The sequence below is a fragment of the Stegodyphus dumicola genome, chromosome 6 (genome assembly GCF_044657685.1).
Source record: "Stegodyphus dumicola isolate Sdum_Otavi_A_Nest chromosome 6, ASM4465768v1".
In the NCBI taxonomy this organism is placed as follows: Eukaryota; Metazoa; Arthropoda; class Arachnida; order Araneae; family Eresidae; genus Stegodyphus; species Stegodyphus dumicola.
In genome coordinates this window covers 79,337,411-79,362,005 of record NC_140773.1, presented here as the reverse complement: position 1 = coordinate 79,362,005, position 24,595 = coordinate 79,337,411, and the positions used below count along the sequence as shown (strand labels likewise).

At 30.6% G+C, this 24,595-nt stretch overlaps 1 protein-coding gene across 2 annotated transcripts in view; it reads right to left on the bottom strand.

Moving 5' to 3' along the window:
- Positions 1 to 24,595, bottom strand: part of LOC118192538 (macrophage mannose receptor 1-like) — a 63,688-nt gene that overhangs the window by 28,460 nt on the left and 10,633 nt on the right. The window contains exons 4-7 of one of the 2 annotated variants that reach the window (XM_035363534.2): positions 22,575 to 22,732; positions 21,048 to 21,159; positions 12,973 to 13,217; positions 7,570 to 7,738 (exon numbers count right to left, since the gene is read on the bottom strand). In XM_035363534.2, the coding sequence (XP_035219425.1) occupies positions 7,570 to 7,738; positions 12,973 to 13,217; positions 21,048 to 21,159; positions 22,575 to 22,732 (684 nt within the window). The remainder of the gene's footprint in view (positions 1 to 7,569; positions 7,739 to 12,972; positions 13,218 to 21,047; positions 21,160 to 22,574; positions 22,733 to 24,595) is intronic. The other variant, XM_035363535.2, reaches the window with a different exon arrangement.

The window sequence follows — 24,595 nt, the reverse complement described above, 5'->3', positions numbered from 1 at the left end:
GTAACCTTTGAAATATTTTCTTCAGAAGGAGAAAAACCTGCTTGTGAAATATTGAAACCCAAATAAGTTATTTCAGATTTACAGAGCTGCACTTTAGCTGGATCTAGAGTTAAATTAAATGATTTTAATCTGTCAAACACTTTTTGAAGAATTACTTTTAACTCACTCATACTATCAGCTGCAATAATAATGTCGTCTAGAAAAAATTGAACATTACTACCTTTAATGTCATTTAAACATTTTGAAATTAATGTATGGAAATAAGAAGTGCTATTGCGAGCTCCAAAGGGAAGTCTACAAGGATGAAAATTACCCAGTTCGGTGCAAAATGCCAACTTTTCTTTATCAGAGTCCTGCAAATTGGTCTGGAAAAAGGCTGACTTCAAATTCAGTACACAATACAATTTCCTACCAGCAATGTTATGCAAAATCTCTGAAATTTTTGGTAAACAAATTTTGTATGATTCTGTGATACAGTTTAATAGACGATAATCTACAACCATACGAAATTTTGGTGCATTTTTATCTTCACCAGGTAAATTCTTTTTCCTAACAAATATTACAGGAAAACTATAACTTGAAGAAGAGGGTTCTATTATGCCTGCTTCTAATAATTTTGCAATTTCTTGTTGAGCATACTGTTTTGCAATTTTAGGAATAGGGTAAGGTCTAGTTTGAATTGGGAAATTGTGAAGAAGTTTAAATTCTGGTACAACTTTATCAGTGGATCCTAAAGTATTATATGATTTTGAAAACACAGCATAGTTATTCATTAGCAGTTCTATCATTTCATTTTTTGCTTGTTCATTTAAATGATCTAGTTTAAAGTCTGATACATTTAATTCCTCTTTTCTAAGTTTAATTACTTCTTGCAGATTTAGTGTGTTGATTTGTAAAGTCTCATGATTTTTGGGACTAACAATATCCTCATAGTGAAATGGCACAGCAGTTCCAATAACAGAATTCTTCCTAAAAATTAATTTCTCATTGGTGTTGTTTTCAACAATAGTTTGAATGTGGTTGTGACAATCAACTATATGTAAAGATTCATTGATATGGAACTTATTTTGTGATGGCTTTGGAGAAAGCAAAATTTCTTTAAATTGTTTTAAAGCTTCAGGAACAGCTAAAGAAATTATTTGAGATTGACCTGGCTGGACAGTTATATTAGAAACCATTCTTAATGAGTTTAAATTACAATTTTTTCTTCTTACATTAACTGAGTTGCTTAATTTTTTATTGGGATAATTTTCTTCAAAGTCCAAATGAGTATTATCTACTATGAGTTTCTTATTTATGGAATCTAACAAAATTTTGTTACTTTGAATGAAGTCATAACCTAGGATTATCTGATAAGTAGAATTCCAATTGTTTTGGGTGACATAAAATAAATTAGTGAACCATTTACTTTGAATTTTGAATTTTAAATTAACTGCAGACATGTAAGGAATGCATGAATCTTCAATAGTTTTTATTCTTACCATCCGAGAAACAAATTCAACTTTAGTGAATTGTTTAATTTCCTCAATAACATCTGGTTGGACTAAAGATAAATTTGCACCAGTATCAAGAAGAGCTTCATAAGTCTGAGAACCAATTTTAAGTTTGATTATTGGCAGATAATTAGAATTTTCTGAGTTACAAGACATCAACAATTTGGTTGAGTTTCTATTATTACATCTTTTATTTTTTGCAAACTTGTGTTGGACATTATTGCTGTTACTTTGGATCTTTTTTGGATTATGATGTCTATACAGGTGTTCTTTATAACCCCAGTCTCTGCGGATTCCTGCAAGGGGTCTAAAATTTTTGTTGTAATATATCTGGCATGTTTTACCCCCCCCGGGGGTCGACGTAGAGAATTCTGCGAAGCTACTGCTAGGATCTGTACCTAGGCAGTCTCAGCCACGGGGGTATAAAATTTATGAACTTGGTGGTTCTGAAGGCTCTGGGAAAGGTCACTTATTGCCGGCCCCGGAGTCTGGCACGTCCTAGCGCGGCGTGATACTAGTAACCCGGGGGTCTTCCCCGGGGTCGCTGGGTAATGTCCCGCTGTGACGGGCTCGCCCAAGTGACTGGTAGGAGCATTAGACGACCGGTGCTGCCTGGGGCCTGTCCCCAGGTGGTGCGCTGCTCTTCTGGAGGGTAATAGTGGAGGTTGAACCTCCACGACGTGCCCAAAGGGAGAGTGGACCTGAAGTGGGATTAAGTTCTCGGAGCAGGGCAGCCCTAAACCTATAATATATCTGGCAAGAATCCTTAGCTAGTTTAAATGCTTATTCTGACCTTTTTTGTATTGACTATTATTTCTATAAGGATGATAGTTCCTCCGCCAAGTGTTTCGAAATTGTCTGTGTCCCCTGAATGTGTTGTTTCTAAAATTATGCTGGTCTTGCCTAGGAAAATACCAACAATCTGTTGTTAAGTGTCTTTTGCTACATATATGACAAGATACACTATTAAAGTTGCTAGAATTTTGAGATGTAGAAGCATTGTGATTAATTCTTGTATAAGATGTGTTTATAGGCTTCTTTTGAAAAAGTTGATTTACTTTATCTGTTAGCTCCTGAATAATTTTATTCTGTTCAAGTCTTTCTTTGAGAAGATTATTAATCTCTAAATTTTGCTCAACATTTATACTGTTCAAATATGTTTTCTCATCATTCAATGCATTTTCTATATTACTTGCCAATTCTACAGCCTTATCAAAGGAAGATGGACCTAATTTCTTAACTTCAATCCTAATGTCTGTTCTGAGGGCCTCAAGAAATTTAGTGAGCTTCATTTTCTCTTTTAATTTATGTAAACTAGAATCCTCAACCGAATCTTCATTTATGTATTTTGTCGCTGTTGTAGTAATCTCGTCAGCTAATTCCCTAACAGATTGGTTACACTTTTGAGAAATGTTTGAGAATTGCTGTAGAATGTCCTGAAAGGATTCAACTCGTGCAAATTTATTCTTTAATAATTTTTCTAAATTTTCAAATTTATTTTCCTTAGCCACTCTTGGATCATAATTATTCATTAATTAGGAAATCTAGAGCTTTATCCCTACAGTTTATTTTCAGAATGATTATTTTCTTTTCATCTGACCATTTTTCTAATTTAGCAACACTATTTATTTGATCAAGAAAGAAATTTACATTTTCAGATAAGTTGCCACTAAATGTGGGCAGAGCAGAAGCTAGGGAAGTTGTCATACCAGTGTTAGATCTACCTTTAAGCTTTGACATGGATGAAGAAATATAGTTACTTATGTTGCATTACCTTACAATCTGCTATTTCTATTTTAATGTTATTGAGATCTACATTATTTTACACAAACACTTAGCACTGTCTCTGATAATTTACATATACATTTACCAAACATGCATGTAAGAGTAGATAGCAAAGTTAAGGTAATTTTTTTAGTTAGTAATTAATTAGGATCTCCTGTAACTTTAACCATGCATATATCAAATTAGTGATGCAATATAAGTACATTGATCATTAACACTTCTGGATTCTAATACTTCTGAACATTATTTTATCATTACATACCACAATCCATTAAAATTATTGAAATCAGCTTTTGATTTAAATATCTTAAAACTTTCTTTAAATATGCACATATATATAACAATACATATGAAATTGAATTTTTGAATTATCCAAAATAGAATTACTCTTTCATGGTATATTACCCATCATTTATAATAAATTTTCAACAATATAAATCATATGTGCAGCAAATATACTATAGGTCACACATTTTATTTGAATTCTCAACCTGAACTAAATGATTTTAAATTATTTCTTTTGTCACGGCACCATATGTAGTTAAAATATTTGTATGTAGTAAAAATACTAATATATTTTAATTTCTTATGTAATGAAAATGTGTTAATTTCTGTAGGCTATGAGAAATATTTAATATAATTATTCAGGTGTATAAGTGATAACCAAATTTTGAATATCAATTCTATCAGCGATGAAATTATAACAGTGATTAAGAGTACATCACGTTGTTTCCGCAATAACCCGAATGATAGGGATAAAATATGTGACCTACAGAGGATAGCAAAATAAAGTACTTACCCCAGACGTTGTGATAGTTGAAGAAGAAAATACAAGTTATTCGTCTACAATTCACTCTATTTATCTTTCCTATCAAAATTTTATTGCTGAGCTCACACAAATAAACAAGAAAATTAAATAATCAGATCATAACTATAGTCCTACTATAAATACAGAGCGTCCACTCGTATCGATACACTACAGAGCACTATCCATTTGCATCACTTTCTATAAATCACAAAAAACCTGGATTCGAAGATATATGTAGACCAGGAGTACACTCATCTTGAAATTTCTTTTGATTTTGAAGCTTCTACCAGTGAATTAATTTGGAGCAGTGCACCACGTGGCGATAGACAATGGATGAGTCTTAAATTGCACAATGAGATCGTTCATGATTCTTGCTTAAAAAACACCATTCCACCCAGGATGAATTTTCAGCAACTGCATATAGAATGAATATATTCAATAAAAAACTACAGTTGGCTTTCTATAAATCAGAATCCATATCATCGGACCTTTCAGGAAAGTTAAACGTGCATCATGAAACGAGGTCGTAGGTGGAGAGACAGTCCGAGAAGAGACAGGCCGAAGCCCGTCCTTCACCCTTGAACTCCCAGCAGCGAAGAGAAAGAAACCGGTCCAACAACTGCCACCAAGGGCTTGGACGAAACGATGACGATTCTTGAAGCGATAGTTTGATGATAGATGCCGGCTTGCTAGCACACAAAGGTACCTAGAGCCATCTAATTTTGAATGACTTAATCCTACTGGGCATCTGGAAGCCAAATTTGGGATTTGCTTTATTATCGATTTCATATTTGTAAAACTTTAACGAATTTTTGATTGACAAACTCAAGGATTTGAGAGTGAGCAATGGCAACATTGTACAGAAAAACATTTTTATCTCCAGCGAGCGAAACTCTGTATCGGAAATTCTAAAGATACGGTCAATTTAAAATTATTTTGCGATATTGCTCTTGAACTGAATTTTATGATTTAAGTGCAAAGAACATGATACTTAATAAATGAAGTTAACATAAAAAATGTTAAATAAAACGCCCTTTGGACGTAATTTAAAATCTGAAATTTTCTTTATTGCCTTTTTTTCCTTTTTTCAACAAATTTAAGTATGTTAATATTTTTGGCACTGCACAGAGGATTTATAATTTTCTTGTACCTTCAACGAGTAGATGGGAAGCACTTATGTCCGTTTTGAAAGCAACATTAAAAGGTCATACGGATACACGATGGTCATCAAGAGAAAATTCTGTTAAAGAATTAGATCTACAAATAACAGAAGATTATTGAAAGACATGGCATTAAATCACAGATCTTTGCAATGGACTGAAAATAACAGCATTTTGAAACAAATGAATTTAAAATTTTAATGTTGTTATCTGCGTGGAATTTAATATTGCAAGAAATCGAAAAAGTAAATAAAGCCTTGCAGTCAAAAACTATAAATGTCTATAAAGCCACACGCTTAATAGAGGGACTGTGTCTTTCATTACAGGAAATGAGAGATATTTCTCAATGCATTTTTGAAAAATGTAAAACTTCCGGTTTAGAGATGAATGTATCATCAGAATTTGAAGAGAAACGAAAACAAAAAGTTAATAAATCAAATTTTGAGGAATCAATTGTAGTTTTCAGAAAAATACATTTTTATCGAAATTGAAGAAGTTTTTGACGTTTTAATTTCACAATTGAAATGGCGATACGAAAAGTTAAATGAAATCCCTTCCGATTTTCAGTTTCCGGACATCGAAAAATTCTAAAAGTCTGCAAGTGTCGCTCGAACTGAAAGGTGGTTGACAATAATTCGTCACTACCAGGACTTCACGACTGGGTTCTAACATTCCCAGTCGCCCTTTAAAAGGAGGAGTACACAGAGTATTTTTGCCCTCTCTTCCGCGTGCATTCGTGGTGTTTTTGAACAGCACGTTTGGGTAGCAATCGGGAGGTCCGGTGTTCGAATACCAGGGAGAGCACTGCTGATTGCCTTTATCTGAAGAATATCGAAAAATTCTAAAAGGCTTCATAACTTCTATACACAGATTTATAAGTATGAAAAATTAAATATTCGCATAAAAAAAATAACCTTCCCATGACGCGCATCACGAAGATATCGAACTGATGCTTAATATTTAAATAAAAAAAATCAGTGAAACAGAAATGCCGTAGTAAGAAGAATTGGAGGCTCCCTTCAGCCCACCTCGACACAAGTGTCTCCATAGCTCAAAAGAAGGGGCCTCGAGAAAAAACTTAGTATCAATAGCTTAAAAAATGTCAAGAAATTTAAAGAAAAAAGGTAAATTGAGTTTATAAACTTTCAATCATTAATTTTTTTTAATTACGCTTTTACATTTAAGGATTCGACAACAAGAGGAAACGAGTAATGAAGTAAAATAACAACGTTAATATACCATGCAGACACCAATAATAAAAAAAAGGAAAATTAAATGTTCGAAAATAATTTTGATAAATTAGGCTTAAAAAATGGAACAGGGAAAAAAAATGTGTAATCAACCGGACAATTTATTAAAGAGAAAAGAATGCAAAATTCATATACTACATATAAAGGTAAAGTAATTACCACTGTACAAGCGAATTTAAAATAAAGTATTAACAATAATTACAAGATTAGTTTAATTACAGTGCCAGAGAAAGAGTATCACTGATGAACTAGTCTTTCATTAAAATATCAAATATACACAAACACATTCATTAAGAAATACTTAACGAAAGAACCGGCAATTATGAAACACTGCAAATGATTACGCCAATGCTCAAGTAAAAACAATAAAGTTTTTTTTTTTTTTTTCATATCTGAACAACAGTTTTCACGTTGTTTCTCTTAATTAATTTCTGTAACAGTTCGAAATTCTAACTTATTGCAATTCTCATTTTTATATTAAAATAATCTGGCCGTCAATTAATTAATTAGGAGTTTTACACAAAGTTCTCAAAGCTTTCCAGGCCTTCTTTTATGCATCTTCTTTGCAAACAGTTAATATTTAAATCAAAAACTTTCAGTGACGACGAAAATACAGAACAACACTATCTAATTTGTCATAATGTGAGGTTCTTGGTTTTGCGGATTTTATTACAAATTAAAGGTAAATTTTGAAAACTAAGTCAGGCAAAAAAAAGTAATGGATAACTTTGTACAATTATAAAAAAAAGATTGCTTCCACAGACTCATACTTTTAGTGTGATTTCAAATTAAACTCCTCCCATAGGATCCTCTGGAGAACTTGCAACGTCTGTATGAGTGATAGGTTATACTGAAGTTGATGGGTTATGTTTGTAGTTAAATTTGTAGTTATCTTTCTTATATATTTTGTAGTTAGTGACTCATATACATATTTTTGAGTGAAATGAGCAAGAGGGAACAAGACAATTAAAAAAGAAATTTGTAAGCAATTTTCGATATCAAACTCTTTAACGTAATATCGTCAGTTGCTAATGATGTGAAATGAAGGCATACATCAACTTAAAGTTACTTACCACTTGTTACCTCGCAAATAAAGCCGAATTCTTTTTTACATGAGACAGTTGTCCATTTACCGTTGAGCATTCTAATTGCACAAGTTTCTTCGGTAAAATCCCCTTTATCTTCGGCCCAAGCTTCGTAAGCTACATACCAACCTGATGACCATTGCTGCTGAAATTTCTCCTAGAAAATAAAAAAAAAAAAAAAAAAAAATATTGCTAAGGAAAATATTTCGGAAAAAATTTCAGCTACAAATTCGTAAGTCCTATACTCTGTATATAACTTAGTAATGATTTAGATGTTGGCATGGAGTTCCGTAAATATGCAGTTGCAACCAAGCCATTAGTAACTTTTAAATCTTTACGCATTATGACTCGATAGGATTTGAAATCCGTTAAAATCTCCTTACTCACTTTCGAGTCCTGTCGACTCACAAAGTGTATTGATTTATAAGCATTTCCATATCAACAGCTTCTAAACCATTACGCTTTAATTCATGTCGTATGATTCTTGCATAACGCTAACGACGCAGCTTGGAGCGGTTTGTTATAATCATTTATAATTTCAAGATAGAAAGGAGAAATATCCAAACTGAAAGTTAAAATAAAGATTTAAGGAGTACTTGCCAAAATTTAAAATTTTCTTTTACAAACTTTTTATTTTACATAGATATGCAATAAAAAGTCTTCGACTAATTTGTTTAGTTTGTTGTTGTGTTTGTAAGAAAAAAAAAAAAAAAAAAAAGAAGAATTTAAGGTCTATTTAAGGTTCAGCTTATTCTTGTAAATAAAGGAATTATGTATTTCAAAAAACCTTAAGTTAAAATTTCACACGAACTCTTCTAATCCATTAATGAGTATTTTATCGTTTTCAATTATATAAACTTCTTTTAAGGGATAATATTCCTTGACTAGATTGGTTGATAAATGAATTTGGGAAATCATTAAAAGATTGTATGATATTATATTTACATTACGCTCATATTTACATTACGCTTTTGAAATAAACTTCAAAAACTCTTTAAAGTGTGATCCTTGAAGTATCGCGAATATGAAGAAGGATGAATACCTGCAGTGTCTGCATTAATTATTCAATAACTGGTAGGCCTCTCACTGAAGAAACATGTATGCAATATCAAATTGAACATGGTATACAAGTCTGCAAAGATTTTCTGTAAAGGTCTGTGAAGATGTAAAAAATTTAGAGTAAAATCGGGGGTGCGTAAAAAGGGGTATTATTTGCACAAAAATGATTTTGCATAAAAGCAGAAATTGTTGGTGAAGACAACAAATTTCTTGGTGAAAATTTAATTCGAACTTTCGCTAGTAGAAGGTTCATACCACACTAGATTCAGAATAACACTAATATCGTACCGTAACAGAATCAGAATAACAATGAAAATTAAATAACTTCCTTTTCCTAATACCCTAGACTTTCCTGATTTGTAATGCATTTGTTTCCGAGTGTGAATACGTTGCTTATGATACTACTTTGACTGTCGTCTCAGACGCACCCAGTTCGCAGACTAGGCGCGGTAGCACTATTCTTGAGCGTCATGTCGATGGCTATTTTTGATCTGTGGAAAACATATCGTAGGATTTGTAAATAGCTGGCTAAACCCTTTTATACGTGAAGAACGATAGCAATGTAAAGATGTCAATACCATTATACAATAGTATTAAAACATCTGAAGATAGCTATTTGAGTTAGGAGTTTCAGCTATACAAGAATCTTCCTGTAATATTGATATTGTGTGGCTTTCTCTATCGGTGAAATTCTAAACTAAATAGTATTTACATTCAGTGCTTACTTCCCCAAACTCGCTACTTTTCACGATTCATTTTCTTGCAAACAGCACTTGATCTTTGAAATTTTTTTTATCATTATTCGCACATCACAGTCGGATTTAAATAACAATGTTTATCAGAATTGTTTAATAAAAAAGTAATAACAATACCTTAAGAGAGCTAGGCTATAAAAAATTAAATTTTGTTATTTCTAAACGCGTAAAATGAAAATTAAACACGTAGCTTATATTTTATTTAATGCTGATTACACAGTATATAATATCATTTAGTTCACAATACACAACTTATGTACGCAACATGCAATACACGCTTCACTACATGTAATATACCATTTATTCTCATTTAATTTTGCCTATTTTAGCTTTCCTAACAAGAAAGTAATATAAAATCCATCAGCCCAAACGCAAATTCAACTTAAAGCACTTTTTCCCTAATTCAATTTTTCATTTCATCGTTTCAGTCCTTAGAAGCAAACACTATAATGAAACTGTACAATTTTTTCCAATTACATTTTCATCTCTTTAAAGGAAATTTCTTAGTGGCTGTTCACTGATGGCAATCAAATACCAAAAGAGGATTTCTGAGAGTGGAAACTTTGGGGATTAATGGGATACTGTGATTTTTTACTCTGTTTTATTTTCATGTTTTTCACAAGTTGCAGTTTTATTAAGTACTAGTGCTTATGGATTTAGTATTCCAAAAGAAATTAAGAGTTTAGAGACAAAAAATGAGTAGCTAAACAATTTCAAATCAGTTACGAAGAAAGTAAAATTTTATTTAAATAACTTTCTAAAGCACGCCATAAATAACTTAGGTCATACAAAGAAACCTTTAATTAACTTTATTGATAAAAAAAAAAAAAAAAAAAAAAAAAAACCCATTTACTTAGTAAATGCAAAACTAGAAGGAAAGCATATTAAACTATAGTTATCAGAAAACTAGTTCAATCAGGTAAACTTTAATGAAATAATAATTGGATTTAAGGAAGTTAAAAATATTATGTAGTGAAAGTAATGGTACTTGATAATTAAAATATAAATGACAACATTCATAATGTTTCAAATTATTACATTTGGTAACATTGATCATATAGGTATTCCTAAGGATAAAATGTATAAAATTAATAAAAATTTCATTCTTTTTTTTGCTAGAAGTGTTTGTAGAATAGAATGAATCACTTTTTCATTGAATACTAATAAGTTTCTAAATATATTTAAAACCAAACTATCAAATGTGCTTCAGATTTTAGTATTCTCTACGGACTGTAGTAAAATCATAGCCTACAAAACTGTGCTTATCACATTTTACGCATAAAAGTAAAAATCTGAAAGAATATGTAAAATTTAATAGCTTGTAACGTTCTTATTTATTCATAAAAGTAATTATATAAACACAAAATATTTAAAATAGAAAGATTTGTAAACTAATAATCCTGGAAGACTTTGCAATTTTATTGTATTTGTAAGTTTGTAAAAGCGTTTTTAAGAGTTTAAATATTTTGATTTTTGAATATATTTTAATAAGTCTTTTACTAACTAAATATGCTTCAAATTAAACAGATTTAAGGGCATTAATTATATCGGATACTGTTATTAATTTCAAATGATACTCTTTTGAAATTTGATCAGTATATTAATGTCAAAATTTAGTCGATACTAAAAAAAGTATTTATACTTTCTGACGAGTTATTCAGTAACAAAGAAGATACGAAACGACAAAGAGCAAATTTTGTTAACTTGCCGGTTAAAAAAGCATGCCAAACCTACGTATCATCCAAACGCTTCATCTTATCTCCCATAGATGGCAGCACTACAGCCAGTTGCTGTAGTGCTGCCAGTCTCTTAAGCCTAAATATTTATTTAATATTCAAACCAAAGCAATAACATATAGCAAATGCATATATATATATGCATTATATGATTTATCATATATCGTACACGATAAACCAAATAAAAAATTATTTCTTTTTGAACTCAGACTTTTAATTCAATTCTTAGTAGTTTTATCGGAGGAATATTTCTATAAAGTATTTTTTAATACCAATCGACTTTCCCAAGAGAGAACTCTTTAGTTATCGGCTGTTAACATAAAGAATATTATTAAAATGTCTACGATTATCACCATTTAGAGAATCGGATTTTCGTTTTCCTTTCAAAAAATTAACTGCACTATACACACAGATCGTATTTTATTCTCGAGTGTCAAGATGTAGAAAGGTTAGCTACTTCTTACTTTAATTTTTAGTTCAAATAAATTAGATAAAAATTATAGAATGTAAAAATTCTCTTTGAAAAACTTATAAGTTAAATGTCACGCTTAATCCAATTTCCTCCAACCAAGAACAATTCCTTTTAAAGACAAAAAGGTACTTTTAATGTCAGAATTAATAACGACAGATCTCACATTAAAAAGTTAAGCCTAGTCAAACTGCTACTAGCCAGGAAGAATCTACGACAGCAGTACTTGAACATTTTCAGTTACATGATTTTAACAACATAAAAATCTCAATGTGGTATATTATTTCCCAACCTTAGAATATATTTAAATCTTACAAGATAAATCGCTTTGTCCATATAGGTTCAACTTTTACATTCAAAGTACAACAAAAAGAAAAGACTACTTAGAGTGAATTTAAAATTTAGAGTAAGGAAAACTTTAAGACTCAAAACAGGAGGTACTAATAAAAACACAAAAAACCTTTTTGCTACTATGAATACCAAACAGTTTCAAAATATTAAGAAATTACCACAGGCTGAGTTTTTCGCAAAAAATATCCTTAAACTACATCACACTTTCAGTAATACAATTTTGTGGCAAACACTTAATTACTTCAAACAATAATATAAGGGTTTCAAAGACGCTGTTATTGACTACTGTAAATTAAAATTGTAGAAAAGCCAATTTCTTACGTAAAAGCTTTACTGCACTGTTGACTTTAATCACCCGGTTTATGGTTCACTTAAAATTAATCAAATATTTCAGATCTATAAGTACCTGTTTCCTGTCACTACGTAACATTACCATGTTTCAAATTTACAAAAACATGAGTAACATGATTTAGAAACCAAAGCTACTTGGCATAAGCTACTAGAATTGAGTTCTTTTGTAGATCAGCACCATCAACGTATTATTACTAGATTGCTTGGTTGATTAGCAATTCAATTGTGAGCCGCTATAATACGGAAGTGCCGACAACAATTATAACAACGAACCAATGCTCAAGCATAGTCGGTCAAAGTTCTTGTAATTGCTACACATTACTATTTTAATTTCTTCAGTGAGGTCCATCAGTGTAGCCAGTTTTTATTTACGCAGTATTCTTTACTTTCGTCACACAAAAATGTTTAACCACGCACAGGCCATTTAGACTCCCTGCCTGACGCATTTATAGTTAGTTATTCAGATAACTATAAATGCCTGGGTGCACTTTAAATTTATCTGAATAATAATATCTGTTGAAGGAAAGGATCTACACATTGCTATCATTATTAAATCTAGTTTCTAAAATAAATGTCCACAGATTTCATTGTGTGTGTATACACTTTTTGACGGACTGTCTACATGCATTTCTAATAAATTGTGTCTTAAATTTCAAAGGCTGTAACTTACTTGTATCTGAATACCAATCCATACACTTTTAGTGATGTTGCGAAGTATGTAGTCAAGGAACAGACTAACAGTAAAATCTGTTATGGTTACAAGGTGACCTTCAAAATTTCGATTGCATTCTTCCTCGGCGTCTAACCAACACCTCGCTTTGGGAATTACGTTGTAACAAGAATTTTCGAAATTCCATCCTCCACCCTGCTCCGCAGGACAAAACCTTGGATCAAGGTTTTTTTTAATGTTCTTATCTGAAAGAAAGAGTATGGAAAGATATAATTTCTTATAATTCTATCTATCTATTCATAATGTATTTGCGTGGACTACATATAAACTAGTAGGTCATTTTAATAGAAGAAACAATTTCCAAGCTAGAACTTAAATTGATGAATATTTCTTCCTCTACTACTTAACAGCTATTCAGATGGTCGCAAAAGGTATTTTCACTGAAGAACAAAATGTGATGACATTAATAACATGTGAATAAATATTTTTTTTCACCAGTAGCAATGCTACTAACTATAATAAAAGTATAGAATTAACTAATACCTAACAAACAAAATAATTATATTACCAAATATGTAGCAAATACAAAAAATTTGATGTGGACACCACATGACTTCCTTGTGCAGCTTATTGAATATTCTTTTAGAACAACAGTAAACCAATATTAAATATTGTTAGATATTTACAACAACAAACTGATATTAAATGTTGTTAGATATTTATTTTTAGACTAACTAGGGATATAAAATGCAGTTAGATTTCATTATTTTTCGAATAAAACTTTCTTTTTTAATTTGACATTGCCAAGATATGAATATTTTGGTCATTTAAAACACCTGTATGTGACAACGTATGAAGTGTCATTAGTTATATGTCTATCGTATGAAGTGTCGTAGTTACTCAGACTGGCCTTTGTTTTTATTTATACATTTATATATATACATTTATATATATATATATATATATATATATGTGTGTGTGTGTGTGTGTGTACTATCGATTGACATAAAAAAGTAGTTTCACAACAAGATGTTATATCAGTCCCAGATACAAAATTTCAACGTTCTACGCTGATCGTTTTGGGTTAGGTGAGATACATAGATACGTACAGACGTCAAGATAAAAATCTCTTTTGAATCAATTTTAGATGCATTTTAAAATCTGTTTTGAAAAAAAAGAGTCCTTGATTCTGTCCTTAAGTGCAGTCATCACGCAAAAAATTCTTCCAAATGAATTCGTAAATGGCCAAAATCGGAAAAGGACAAAATAGATATTTCCGTTGAAATATAATACCCGAAATATTTCGTGATTATAATACATTATTTCGGGCAAGGAACTAGAAACCAATTGAAATGGTTTCAATAACCAGTAACACAAATAACCAAAACCAAAAACAATAATACTAATAACGATTGCCAATTAGTAATGTTACTGAATTACTACCAGGGACAAAAGTATTGCTAACATTATTATATCTTATACAATATATATAATAAAGTTAGCATTGTTACTAGTCGAGATCAATAATGATATCAATGACTAAGTGATGTATTAGAATACATCAATTATTTTAAATCTAGCAAACAGACTGTTAAGAAATGCAGTGTTACAATCTCAATCTTCTAATCCATGTAGTAAAGAAATATGTATGGATACCGAAATATTAGAAATAATTATGAATGTAAATGTACCTTCATTGTGTCCACAATAATACAAACGAGGAAGATGGATAATTAATTACTTACCTTATTGTATAGCGCCAAAAAAAAAAAAAAAAAAACTAACAGTTCACATGAGAATGAATTTTTATTTAAGAGTTATAATTGTGATAATTAGTACTCAGCATAAGACCACAAAAAGAGGTGCCTTTTAATCACACATCACCTGAACGGCTCTTGCATGTTCGTCGCTTTGAATCCCTATATAAGAAATAAATTGTTATCTAGATGCATCCTATCGAGTCTTTGTCTTTTGGGCTTTTTGCTTACCAAATGTCAACTAGAATCTAACAAGGATGAATAATAACCAAATATTATTTTGGTGGATCGCTCTGCACAGTCGAAAGAAAGTTTATCTTTTGCCTCGAGTCTGTACATAAGAATGGGAGCAAAAACGTGCTTTCTGCATTCTCCAATACACGTAGATGGTGATGTTTCTAATAATAAACTGCAGCTTTATGAAAAACGGATTTTTAGATGATATCAACTTGCAGATATCTCACTGATTCATTTCATGAAAAAAGGTACGAAAAAGGAAAGAGCTTTCTTCTGAAAACGATACACAAGCCAAAGCCGTTACGACAAGCCAAAGAAAAGTTCTCAGAAGCGACATCCCTCTTGCCTGTCTCCTTTCAAAGAGACGAAAAACTGACGCCGAGATTTTTATACCAAGCGTCGCTGCAACAAATTAGAATAGGAAATCGGAATAAAATATGTGAGGCATGCTTTCGGGGGGCAATAAGCATCAGTATTACTTAACATATTGATATTATTGAATAATAAAAAAATATTCTGTTTTAAAGAAAAAAATCTAGGAAACTTATAATCACGTTAGCAAGTGGGAGAACGAAATCAGTGCAATTCATACCAGTCAGTATATAAGAGCACAAAAAAAAAAAGTAGTAATGTTATTAAATTTGAATCTTTAGAATGCTATCATATTCCAAGTACCTAATAACATAGTGCTACGAAGAGCGGATAGGACCACTGGATATTGACGAAATTTCTCGAGGTCCTTGTGCCGTGGCACCGCCCTGTCAGTTCATATCCATACTTAACAAAACTGATGAAACATTAATCATAATAGTTGAACTTATGGAGCAAAAAGCAATAAACACGAATAATAATAATATAAAGAATCGTAAGCAACCAGAAGGCAGACCAAAGGCGAAAATTTAAAATTAATAAGAAAGTAAACATTTTTTGGCACAGATTTCGAATAAAACTATCTATTTTGAATATGATCACACACAGATCCCTCTTCTTCAACGGTAAAAAATATTTTGGCATTTTTTCTGCTTGAAGAAAAAGTACCTGTGTTTCATTGAAATCGTTAGAGTTTTATTAAAATTCTACGACAAAATAAGATTGTTTGTATTCTGTTCTGTTTGCTTGCTTAATTTTTTTATTTGGTTATTTCTCTTACATCTGAGATGAACATCTTAAACTTATCGCCTCATTAGCTCGACCCAAATTCATCATCGTTTGGTATAAGTCGTTACTCCGTTGCGTAAAAACATATAATTTCCATATCTTGTGATGGAGGCGTCTTCAGAACTGGCCTCTGTGTAAAGGACACCTTTATGAGGATTGCCCTTTTCAAATTAAAATCTGAAAATCACAAAGTATTTAAACTGAGTTTTTTTGTTACAATTTATATGTTACATTTTGATAAAAATTTATTAACAATGTTACACTTATTAATTTAATTTTAAATCTCTCATGAAAAATATCTGGGAGAAAAAAATATAATCCTATTTGGACTTATAAATGTTTACGGAGTGTGGAAGTAATTTATTAATTTTAAAGAAAATGTCAACAGAGTTAATCAAATATTCAATCTAAGTAAGTTTTCTATAAAATACTATATTAAAAAGGTTTTATTTTTCATTAAATTTTTAATATTCTTCAGAGATTTCTTTGTATTTACGTATAAGCATGCTTAAAAAAAATTTCAATATTTTGTTTCCTTTTCGTCGCTTTATTATACGAACATATTATGTCTAATTTTTTTTGCATGATACATGTTTTGATATTCTTAAAAACATAAGAAGTGACTAAGAAGAACTGAAAAAATGATTAATTTGTATATTAACAGATAAATTTTTCAAAATCTCAATTAAATTTTTTTTGTAATGCCATTGGTAAGTCAAATGTATCATTTTCAACATATAGAGCTACAATTTAAAACAAAATAGTCTGCATGGTTGTTAATTAAAGTTGTGTTCAGGCTTAAGTTCTGAATTCCTTTTTTAACTAGAGCATTTTATGACCATACTTTCATTATTTTATCAACTCTTTCATTTTGTTTACATTTTTGTTACATATAAGCTAGAATTTCTCTTCATGCTTCGATATTATTAAAAAGGAAAGGTATAATCAATTAACTGTTCTTATAAATAGTTACTTATTAAATATCATCATTACCTTTGAATTTGAAAAAAAAAAAAAAAAAAAAATTAAATACCGATGAAAGAACATTCCCGCGGCAGTGATAGCAGCCCCATATTCTCCTAAATGTTGTAACAACAGTAATGATGTAATAATGAAAATGCTGTAAAATTCTTAGGTTTGGAAGATTTTTTTAGCTCTGCAAAAATAGCTTGAAAGAATTGTTATTAATTGAAACGTAAAACAAATTAATGTTGAGTGGTCATTAAAGTTGACTGAAACTTTGGCATTTGATTCGCTTGCTAATTCCGCCTAATATAAATACAAATTAAGCGTGTTCTAACAATAACAGTCAACAAAATGTAAACTTTGAGATATAAATGCACGATACAAAGCTAGGCGAATTTTGCATTTGGTAGAAAGGCAAAATGTCCCCAATGCAAGTACAAGATAAACAAAAAAAAAAAAAAAAAAAAAAAAAAAAAAAAAAATGTTAAATTGCCTTTAAATCCCTTAACAGTCTACTTTAACATACTTGGCTTTGCTTGATATGTTAATAATTTTGTGTTCCTGTGCAGTGGAAGACCGTTCGACATGAACGGTCATTTCAACTGGTAATTCTGTATAAAGCAAATAGATGGCGCCATGATTCAATTTCTCTATTTGAATTCAGTATGCGGGACGAATATTTACTCTCATTTTCGTTATCGATGCAAAATAACTTTTAAAAGTGGGTTCATTTAAAAATTCATTTGGGTTGTTGCGTATTTGTTAATTATAATATTACCTTCATTAAAAGAAACATTTAAATGTGCGTACAGGTTTATCCAAAGATAACTTTTGCCACAAGAATAGGAGAAAAAGATTCTTCTAAAGGTAAAATTAAGGTATCACAGATTTGTATTGCGTATTAGACGCCTAACCGAACATTAAAATGAATAAACCATTAATCAACCCACATTTTTGTTTGAGGGTTCCTGGTTAATTTACAAATTTTTATTATTTCATTATCTTTATTGCCTTGCCTTAACACTAGCTTTAGGCACATATTTGTATACCTACATTAAAGGAAACCTGTCAGATCTACGGATATAGGAAACCACGAACTTTTTTTTTTTTTTTTTTTTCTTGAAAGAAAGATTAATTTGATTTAAAAACACTTACAATCTGAATACTAGAATTACCGATAACCGTCAGTTTGCTGGATTCGTAGTTTATCAGTATAAAAAAAGTTATGTTTTTATTGGTGTAATAAAGTTACGGTAGTTTTAGTGTTAACGGACTTATCAGACCTTGTACCAGAAAAATTTTCGCTAATGCTAACTACCGTCGCTAACAATTCAGTATCTCTTCTTGAATTACTCATGATGACTAAAGAAGGGTATTTCGTCAGAATAAAATAAAACTAGTGCTTTCTATAATGAGTCTATAATGATATTGCTAACGCTCATAATAATGTATACTTTCTTCTCGATCGTCTTTATTCCGTGCTAACGGAAACTTTTTTTAAAACGTCTTGACTCGCTGACTGGAATTAAAGACTGCAGATCGTTCCTTAGTTTTGAGCCTAACACTTTATGTTCACTTTATGTTCCTTAGTTTTGAGCCTAACACTTTATGTTTATATATATTTAGACAAGTATGATAGACATATAATCACACACTCTGATGAACCGCGATGCAGTCATATTGGGTTAGAAGTTATCGAAAGATATTTCCGTTGAATTATGACATTTGTTTAGTACCTACGTTCCGGCTACTTTTACATTTATCACCAAAAACAGTTTTAGCTTACTCGTTATTTTGACGGGTATCCGTAAAGATACGAATACAACACATAAAACTCTGAAATTAAACAGTTGAAGGGAAATAAATTTGAATTGTAAAACTAATTATTTTGTAATTTTCCTCATGACTTCCGAAATCCGTCGAAATGACGGTTCCCCTAAATATAGTGTCATAAATACCTGAATTTTTTTTTAATAGATTAAATTTATAAGATAAACAGAAATAAATTGAGAAAAGATCTAAAATTTTTAAGAAAAAAGTGTAGAAATGTGTTTGCGCAATGAAGTTAGTGATGCAGATTCTTATGCAGGCGAAAATTATGTTACGAATAAAGTATATGTTTCTGAAAACACTTTTATATAGGACCAGCTGACACCCGCCCGCTTTGCTGGACACACTATCTGTTTGAACCTAGAGTTCTTATATGGACGAAATGTCTAATTCGAATTGACAAATAATGTACATTTTTTTAAATTTAAAGTCGGAAAGTATCGTGCCAGTCAGTGAATCTGTCATACACAGATTTCTACATCACCCGTGAGGTACTGTGTATTGGGATGCGTCCCCATTATTTAACGCGATGTGATCCCCAGTAGGTCTACACCACGAAAACTTTTCTAACATAAAATTAAGGTTTATATATATTTAACTGTATCATAAGTTTCATGAAATTATATGTTATTATCTTTGTTATCAAATTTTTTTAATCAATTATAATTCTTTGACCTTGATTTTTTATGTATTATGGCAATTTCTATAAATAACAACATTTTTATTTTTCATCACATTAATTTATTTCTCTTAATAATAACATTTATTTTCATGAAACTTATGATAACAGTTAAATATAAATGTTATTTTTAACCTTATCATTTAAATGCTGTTTGTGATCATTGGTTAAATGCAAGTTATTTACCAATTTAATAATTTTAAAGGAAAATGCATTCATTGGCAACATTGTATTTCATATCTAGGTTTCGAAACAATAAAAGAAAATTCTGAACTTGGATTTGAAAATTAAATATATCAGAAACTTCTATTGCATAACAAAAATCCATTTTGGACAGGATTTACTTAAAATCCGTTCTTAGTGCGCGTCTACATCATGGAATGAGTAACTATACAAAATTTCAAGTCAATCGGATGGAAAGCTTCAGAGATCTCGTGATGAGTCAGTGGTATTTTGCTTATGTATATATAGACAGATTTGTATGTAAATCAGATATCGCTGACAGTATAAAAATAATTTATTATTATTAAGTAATACAAAAAAAGAAAAATCTGAAAAGGCTTGGATTACAGCGGTCGCCCAAAAGGGGTTGCTAAGGTTTGCTTACCTTTTCTCTGAGCTCCCAGTCTACCAATCTGCTGTTAACACTTACTTCTTTCTGGTAACTCAGTTCTTTTTGACTCCTTATTATTAAGCATCGTTTTCTTCATACTTACACCACATATACTTCAACAGCAAAATCACAAAAATTTTTAAAGCAGCATTCTCGATAGAGTCTTGGCATACATTTTCCCACACTTTTCAGTATTTTCTCAGTTTATCATGTCAATTGTACTGGCTAGCAAAGCTTTCTTTCTTTTTTTTTGTCTTGCTATTATTAATGTTTTGTGCGTTAAATTTATTCATTAAATATCATGTTCTTTGCACTTATGCCACATAAAATTCGGTTAAATAGCAAAATCACGAAATACTTAAAAACAGCATATCTTTAGATTTTTCGATATATAGTTTCGCTCGCTGGAGATAACAGACATTTTGATCGCAAAATAATCGCACAATTAACAGTCTGAGCCAACGTTTATTTAAGTCTGTTAATGTAGTATCCAACTAGGAACACATTTTAATTTGTTAATTCAATTTTCTGGCATTAAATATCCGCAATCGGTGGAGTTCGGTTTGTATGCACAGTTTGGGCCAATGTTAAGTTCAAGTTTTAAACGTAACGTTTATTTTAACATCCTCATGAGACCTTGTAGAGCTTTTATAGATGGAGCGATAAATTTGCTTTCCATTCTATAGTAGGATTTTCAAGACTTTAAATAAGAATTACAAACGAGAGTACCCTAAATGAAGTGCTATTTTCCTTCTGTAAAAAAATTTTAATATGGTATGAATATAGTTCAAATGTTAAAGTCTTTTCAATATTATGAGAATTAATACTTCCTTACCTTTTTTTGTTTGGCAAATGAATAATTTTTCATTGTTGCAGTCTATATCATTCCAATGCCCTGTTTCTCCATGTTGTTTGAATGAACGAAAAACCATTTCAACGCAGTCTTCCTATTAAAAAATTTAAATGTTCTTTTACTTTTGTGCTTAAATCGATTTAATCATTGTATTTAAATCAAATTTATTATTATTGTTTTCAAATTTTGTCGTTTTTAATGCTGTCATTATTTTTGATAAGGCTCTTTTTCGTTTAATTTAACTATCTGCATAAAACTACCGTAAGCATTTATATTACTATATTTGATGAATTAAGTTGTTCATTTGAAGTATTACTTGTTTATCAAAGGAGTTTTCTGACGGGATTGTCGGCTGCGTGTAATGATTAAACGGTGGGATTGCAGACAGAAAATTATTAAGTGCGTTATGATCTATTTAATCTAATGGATTTTATACCTGTCAAAGAATTTAAATCTAGTGCTGCAGGTAATGGATAAATGGGGATTGTAATTTGGAACATTACCTAAGACAAAAAAATATATATATCGATTTGAAAGCTTCCAAAAATTCTAGCTTGCTAGCTATTCTAGTTAAGGACCCAAATTTTAAGCTCTTATTTCGAGCTAGCTTTTAAAGAAATTTTATGCCGCAACTGTTCCTCATTTATTTTTCCACCTCAAGATGCTGTTAAGCATATCATCACTTATCATATATAGCCATAAACTTATAGTATCTGCTACTGTGTTCGTGTTTAAGCGCATACTTCTATTCATCTCATTTATACACTTTAGCTGACGAAAAAAGTAATGTTTTGACTTTCGAATTACAGCACTCTAAGCTGTTTTTTTATTTTAGGTCAACTCCTGTTGAGCTTTCTAACTTTTGGAGTTAAATGCCACGACATTTCTGAAGGAAACATGCTTATGTAGGTGCAGGAAAAAATTCATACGGAGAATTAGCGCAATTCCCATATTTTAGGTCTTATGTATTAAATTTCAACATACAGTTATAGTGTTTGCTAAATTCAGAATACATAATAGCATATGAAATTCATAAAAGGGCCTAATAATATCAAAACTTCAATGAAGAGAAGTCTTTTATTATCCGTTTTGTCTTTTTATTTTCTGTTTAATGAATGCTCATTTTCCCTGCTTCAAATTTTTGGTAAAGATTTGCTTCTATAGTAAATCGAGTAAAAATATTATTTAATTGCTTCTGGATCTAGACGCACGGTGAAGAAACATATCTTTATGTACTACTCTAATTTTATAAGGATTTACTTTCCCATTTAATCATTTACTTTTAAAGGTATGGATTAATTTCTTTCGTTTATAATTTTAAAGGGTGGTTTTCCTCATTTCTTGCATTTTTATGAACAGGTTTCTTTTACGACTTTAATGTCTTGTGTTTCAACAATTTGTTTCTTTCATTTCTTTACTTTTAACAATTACTTTTTTTACATTTTATGAATCAAATTTTCAGCGATATAGAAATAATATAAGTACTTTTTCAAACTAAAAACTTCTTACCTTTTCATCTGTAATTCCCGTGGGTTCCATGGGTTCCCAGTTTTTATAATCAACTGACGAACCATCTGCCCATTCGTAGCTTGATTCGTTAATCCTATCATGAAGGCCAATCCATACATTTTCCCGAACAGACAACAGTAAGAATGTTCTGATGAAATCTTAAAATACAGCGAGAAACAAATTAAAGTTTCATTCAGAAAATTTAATAGAAGAAAAAAATTAAAATATAAGGAAAGCTTCAAGTCTTTTGCTTGTCAAGTTTTTTTTATTAAAATTTAATTCTATGTGATTGTTAGATAAGCTGAATGATTATTATCATTAATATAAATTTACACTACGCGTATATGAGAAAGGAAGATAAGAGCAGCTCAAAATTCTAATTACCAGTCCAAAGAATTTTAACAGTCTGACTAGTTTAGGATTTTAAGCATCATTGTAAATCAATTCTTCCATTGTGTTTAAGCTCATTTGCTGAAGAATAACGTAGCAATAGTTAATTCATGATTGAATAAAAACGAGAGAAGCACAAAGCAAGTCTGACACAACTTTGAGTGGCTTGCCCAGTTAGTTGAACGCTAGTTACGTGTTCCTAGGTACACTTTATGGAACACTTGTTCTTCTGTTGCTTTGACAGGAAAGTAATCTATTGGCTCTACATTTAAAGTGACTTTGCTCATATGCTATGAATAGTTTAAATTAAAAAACTTTCGACCTTAATTGATTTTTTTGAATGGTTTAGCTCTGCTAGTAATTATTCATTCTGATGTTAATTTCATTGTCGTTTTTATAAATGAAGTAACGTTTAAATTTCTTTGTCTTATTTTACTACTAAGTGCAATGTTTTTTGTTTTGTTTTATTTCATGCTTTAAACTCAAGGAATGTTAGAAATAATATTTTATACAGTTTATGCAATTTTTGCATTCATTATACTTTATCCGAAACGATAACTCCTTAAATGTACGTGGCTGGCTTAGCAAAAAGAAAAAAAAAATAATCCTTTTGCAGAATGGCTGGACTGTACTTGCAATGGAAATAAATTTAAATGCAAAATCACTTTTAAATATTTAATAAAGATAAGGTACTTTGCACCTTAGAGTAATTAGCTAATTAACATATATTCTGGCTCTTTTTTCAACCATTCAGTTGTGATTATCTTACTAAATGTTTATCTACATTACAGCCTGCATCTCTATTACTCAAGAAGAGTACCTTCTTAAAGTGGATTGATTACCAGATCGTGATTACACGCTCATTTTGGATCTTTGAAAGTTCCTAGACCAGAAACGAGCTAAGAAATCGAGAGTATTTATTTAAGTACGCACAGCAACCGGAATACTTTGCGTAAATACTTAGGAAACACATAAGTAAAGAATTCAGGCCTCTAATCTCATATCCAGTTTTCAAGCGGATGCTTAGGAATTTGTAAAAATTTTAAATAGTAATTAAAAAAAAGTGAAAACTGAAACGAACTAAACTGTAGAGATTATAAGTATTTTCGGTGGGTGGAAAATTAAAAATCAACTGTGCCTTCTTCAGGATTGGAATCACTTATTAATTAGGCGTACTAATCACATACACTGCGAGAATACAAATGTTGAAATGCGATAATTGCTATTAAAATGATCGAAAACAAATTTTATTCTGTGATGAAATTGTTGCATTGGAGTTCTTTTAATATCCAAGTGGGTTGTACTTTAATTCTGGAAAAATCAATTACGTTTTCTTTCGGACAAAGTCACCTTGGAATTTTTTCATAAGAAAACGCAATAAACAAATACAAAACGGATATACTTGCTTAGTGATTAAATGTTTTTGCATGCCATTCTATTTCGTTCTTTATTTATTGAAATAAGTAATCTAAAAGATGTATTCCTTATGTTTAGAAAAGCTTTAACCCAAAAGAAATAAACTGATGATGAAAGTATGTTTTCTTGTAGAAGTAACAAGTTGAAGCATGTATCTTTCTAGAGAAAATTGTTTGATGCATGTAGTTTTAAACGGAGAAGATCCAACATCTTTT